The 5,045-nt window shown below is 48.3% G+C and overlaps 1 protein-coding gene across 1 annotated transcript; it reads right to left on the minus strand.

Annotated features, from left to right (window-relative positions):
* Nucleotides 1-437: 437 nt before the first annotated feature.
* On the minus strand, nt 438-3,312 carry TMEM252 (transmembrane protein 252). The gene is made up of 2 exons (XM_004591881.2): nt 3,035-3,312; nt 438-711 (listed from the first exon to the last, which is right to left on the minus strand). The coding sequence occupies exons 1-2, from the start codon at nt 3,310-3,312 to the stop codon at nt 438-440; spliced, it is 552 nt and encodes a 183-aa protein (XP_004591938.2).
* Between the last annotated feature and the right edge of the window lie 1,733 nt (nt 3,313-5,045).

Below are 5,045 nucleotides of genomic sequence, written 5' to 3' on the forward strand. Positions count from 1 at the left end.
TGCGTTTCATACAGGAAACACGCACACACACACAAAACAGCACAAACCAACACACCCCTAAGAAAACGCAACGCTTTGCAATAACATGCTTGGCCCGAGAGCATCCATGCTCACGCAGGTGCATTCCCGCATCCCCGTGGCCACAAGTTCAGCAAGGATCAGAAAGACACCAGCGAACTCAGCGCCGAGCGCCCCCCGCCCCAGGACAAGCCCACCACACCCAGCCTGCCCGCCAGCGTCCTTTCCCTTGGTGGTTCCAAGCATGGAGAAGGGGCCAGTGGCTTTCCCGCGGGCAGCGCTGCTCCTCCAGGTTGAAGTTTTGGGATGGGCATTTGCCGGGGCCCATGTGTGAGCTCTGCTCTCAGAACATCTCTGGGGTGCCCAGGCTCGTCTGCACCTGCGTTGGGAGGACTGGGAATGCCCCCTAGCCGCACCCCTCAGCAGGCTTCTCCCGAGAGAGCAAGGGTCTGTCTGATGACCGTGCCCCGCGCGTGGCCTGGCGTTGCGCTCAGGCTTTGCAGTGGCGACCACGCTGGTCTGGATTCCTCGTAGGCCGGTGGGGCCTCTGCGTGGACCTCATTCTCACGCACGAACTCAAGGCTCCTCTCCGTGTACTGCGGTGGGGGGCCACGCGAGACCTCTGTATCCGTGGAATGACTCCATTTCGCCATGTCGGTGCTCTCTTCGTAAGCAGGAGGGTAAAAGTCTGGCCTGAGGAACAAAATGCCACAGACACACACACTTTTGCATGTTTGTTGTTGTTGCTCTTAAAGCAAAACCTCCTTATCATCCCCTCTTCGTACTCTTTCGCCCTTGGGTTATTCTGAGCTAAGCTCATCTGCTCTTGGATATGCGACATTTTAATTGTGGTGCCAGGAGGGCTGCAGCTGTGGACAGCATCTCTGCCCAGCACGCCTCCCATTTGCACCCACTGGCATGGTCCCCTTCCCTTCCATTGCTTTTGTCATGTCTTAGACTCCCCTGCCAAGGAGATGATCAATGAGAACCAGCGTGCAGATGTCTGAAGCATACCAGACCCCGCCACTCTTACCCAACGCTCATCTCGTGACTCCTGGCTGGTTTCCAAGACAACACATATTTCTCAAGCTCTGGCAACTGGCCGCTTGGTGCAAGGTGCAGTTTGTAGCCCTTTCCTTGCTTTCTTGCCAGTCAGTAGGCCAGGGGCTAAAGGAGGCATTCATGCCAAGGATAATAGAACGCACTTTTGGTCACGCCCAGCGTCACTGGTTGCTAAATCTTTGTGGCCTCTCCCTCATGAATGGTATTTGGAGGTGAGGAAAAGAGGCAGGGGGAGCCTGTTGGAGCTGTGTGTTCATAGAGGGAATCCTTCCATTGCCCACAGAGACTGTTTATGGTGTGTAACCATAACAAAGCAGGCGCTGCCACTTGCAGCTTTAGCTCCCTTCCAAAGATTGCCAAGCCCAAAGCCAAGCAGCTGGAGGAGCTGTTTACTTGTGCTATGAATCTCAGCCTCCACCAGAAGTGCCAAGGTGGAGTCACCTGGCGCATGCACCATGGCCCTGAGGACAGATGGGGCTCTGTTCTGAGAGGTTCCGGTAGGACTGCCACCTGCTCCAAGTCCCCTCTGCCTCTCCATTCCCAGCTTCCTCTTGCCGCCATTCATCTTACCAGTGCCATGGTTTACTGGCGTAGGCCCATTTGGGTTTGGAGCTGTTACTCGGGGGCTCATTTTGAATGCAAATGCAACTGCCCAGCCTGGCTTCCTTGCTATTCTGAGTGGGCTTAGCGGTTGTTAGATGAAGCAAGCAGAGTTGATGAAATGGGTGTTCTGATGTTCATACTGTATTTCTGAATATTTAGCACAGTTTTATTACGCATGTGCAGGTGAATTTAAGTTATACCGCAAAGCCCTTCAGCTAACTTTATTAGGATGGCATACTCTAGCAGTTATCATTTGCCATATATATATATAGACACATATATATACATATATCTCACATCACATCATGTGTATTATGTCATCACATATCATATCACATATGATATATCATAATATATATCATATACACATAACATATATATATACATATAAGTCACATAATCTCATCAGATTATGCTATATACTATTATATTCTAAACTATCTATGTCTATAGTCACACTTTTATATATTAGAGAAGAAATCATTCCAGAAGCAGCTTCTGCAATTATTTCAGGTACCTTCATACTGACTCAAGGCTAACCATCTTGCTAATTAGCCCAGTGAACAGTAATGGGGTTTACTTGTTGTTAAAATGGCTCTGTGTCTAACCAAGACGGACTCAAGTCTTACTGCCTGATACAGATGATGGAGTTAACTGAGCCCTGTATTCCTGACAACAAACTACATAACATAAAACTTAGTGCTTCTAAGTGAGTAGTTCTGTGGCATCAAGTATGTGCATATATAATAGGCTTCAGTTGCGCAGCCGTTACCAGAACGTTCTACCACTTTCATGAAGATGAACGCTTAATTCTACCTTACCTCTGGAATACCATCAGCCAGTCTTGCTTGGATTTTTCAAACAAGACAAGATCAGAACACCTGAACGAATGCGAAACTTGTGCTTTCCTGAAATCACAGAGGTTGTAGGGCTGTTTTGATATCTGCTGGTTCGTTTATTACATGGTAGAATTTGCTTTGGAACTTATTTTTCTTACGACGTGGTAGGCCATTCATGGAAAATGGCTAGCCATCACTTGGCTCTACTTAATGCCTGCTCTCAGAATAGAACATGAGCTGGCCTCTGCAGTGGCCTTAGGTGGGTTTTCACTTGGGTTGTTGAGGTGGTTCTCTGAGCATGGTTCCTCCTACTTGACAGTTTTCTTCAAAGTCGACACCATTTTTTGGCTGACTACTACTGCGAATGTCTCCCACAATACAGCTGCATTGCTAGATGGAGATCCCTGTCTGTCACACATGCAAGTTGCTCTAAGTCAGCGCCAAGCATCATTTAGCTTTTCACAGCTCATCCCGTCTCAGCTCTTGCAAGCCCTGGGGCTCCCAGCACGTACCTGTCCACTGTGACCAGGGAGGGGGCCACCTGAACAAGGTGTTGTCCAAGTACATGGCTGAACACCCCTTTGCTTTTGCTTGCTTGGCGGCAGGTGCTCCAGAAAATTCCACTCAGAAGGACCCCAAATCCCAGAGGCAGGAGCAAATATGCCAGCATCTGGCTTCCCCAGCAGCTGAAAACGGAGCCTGAAGCAATGAAGAAAGCTCCCAGGCAGATCATCAAGAAACCAGTAAGGAGCACAAAGACTCCTAGAAGTAGCCCAGTTCTGTTCCGCATCCCTGCTCCTTGGGTACCCAGCCCTTGACCTTGCCCCTCCCTGGCTTTCCGCTTCCTTGAGGCAAATGCACCCACTCACCAGCTTTATATGCTCTGGGACCAGTTGCCCTTTGCACAAGTAACTCAAGTAGGTGCCTGGAAGCTATTTTTTAACCATTGAAAGTTATTGCAATCTCCTTGGAAGGTTAACCTTGAAAACGGCTTCCTGACTTTTTGGAACTGTTTTGCTGTTCTGAGCTGGGTAGCATTACTCAGCTGCTCCCAGTGATTACAAGGGAGATCCTTAAACATTGACTCAAAGGGCATGACTCTCTTGATCCTCATAACGGGTCATTTCCTACTAAAAGGTAAATAAGGAGCCCACATGGGGGGATCTGGCAAGGAACCCATTCCTGTCTCTCTCGTTTGTCCTTCTACTAAGAAAACATTTTTTGTCAAGGCTCTTAGCAAGTTCACCTGGCCTTCATCATGAATCTTTCACTGTTGGGAAGGGATGGTGAATACCAGAAGAGAGGTCTTCCAAAGACAGAGAGCCTCTGGAATCTGGGGAGGTTTCTGGGCTTGTCAGAGATGGCGAAATGAGGACTCTAACTCTGATTCTTGTTTTGAATACTTCCTGTCTAAATGCTATCATCCTGGGCTCACCTCTGGTTAACGCGTAGATCTTTGATGAAGCCATAAGCATCTGCTATTAAAGCATCCCCAAAGTGTGTTACTCCCTCCTTGCAAAACATATAGAAACAAGTCACACACACACACACACACACACACACACACACACACGAGGGCCACAGGACAACACTGGCAGAGTAGAGGCTCCAGAAAGTCCTGGAATCTTCCCTCCTGATAAAATACATGATCATTGCACTTGATTGTAATAGATGCTGTTTAACCCTGTGTTCTTCATAGCTCTCATATAGAACTTTTTTTCTAGTAGTAGTCACTGTTTTTTTCCCCTGGAATCAGTGATTCGTTCTTTGTCTAGACTTCCTTCGCTTCAGCTGTCTTTGGGTGAAGATCCTTTTCTCAGATCGGGCTAAGGCCCTGATGCCTCCTGCGTTTATTCAGTGCCTTGGCAGGCCCCTGGAGAGTCACTAATGCCCAGAGCTGACCTCATGTTCCTCCATGTTTCTCTTCTGCCTTGATACTCCCTCGCCTTTATTTCCCACCGACTAGTTCTCTAGTAGGTCCATGTAGAGCATTAGCCTCAGGTCAACCATCTCCCTTTTGAAGAAGGAAACCACCTTAGTAGAGGGGCCTCTATAGGATGGAACTTCAGGGCAAGAGTCAGTGAAAAGGCAAGGCTCTTGGCCCATCAGTCCACGTGGATCTGCACTCTGCCAATGACCAAGTGAATGTGGGCTGGGCCAGCTGAGCCTTGAGGTGACTCTACCTGCAAGTGACACGTCAGTTAAGCAACTCTAAAGTAGAGGTCATGACCAGATGCCTGACTCACAGAAACTGTGACACAATACAAGTGTGCTGAGATTTGCAATCACTTGTTGGACATCAAAAGCAACTTAAAAGATCTCTCCTGGTGCAGAGAAAGTGCCCTGGCAGAATTAGCTATATTGTCATCACCACGATTGCTATCATCAGTGCTGCAAGATCCAGGTTCCCCAATGGAAAGATTTGTGCTAGCAATTTCCTCCCATGAATAAGTGCATGGCGTAACTCCAGAACTACGATGAAGATGTAGATTAGGGAGGAAAGTGTTCCTCATGAACCCTGCA

Source organism: Ochotona princeps, chromosome 31 (genome assembly GCF_030435755.1).
Source record: "Ochotona princeps isolate mOchPri1 chromosome 31, mOchPri1.hap1, whole genome shotgun sequence".
In the NCBI taxonomy this organism is placed as follows: domain Eukaryota; kingdom Metazoa; phylum Chordata; class Mammalia; order Lagomorpha; family Ochotonidae; genus Ochotona; species Ochotona princeps.

Excerpts from the sequence above, each read along its gene's own strand:
- TMEM252 (XM_004591881.2), bottom strand. The coding sequence starts at position 3,312 with ATGCGGAACAGAACTGGGCTACTTCTAGGAGTCTTTGTGCTCCTTACT. Across the intron at positions 712-3,034 it reads TCCCTGGTCACAGTGGACAG|GCCAGACTTTTACCCTCCTG; the intron begins GTACGTGCTGGG and ends TTTGTTCCTCAG.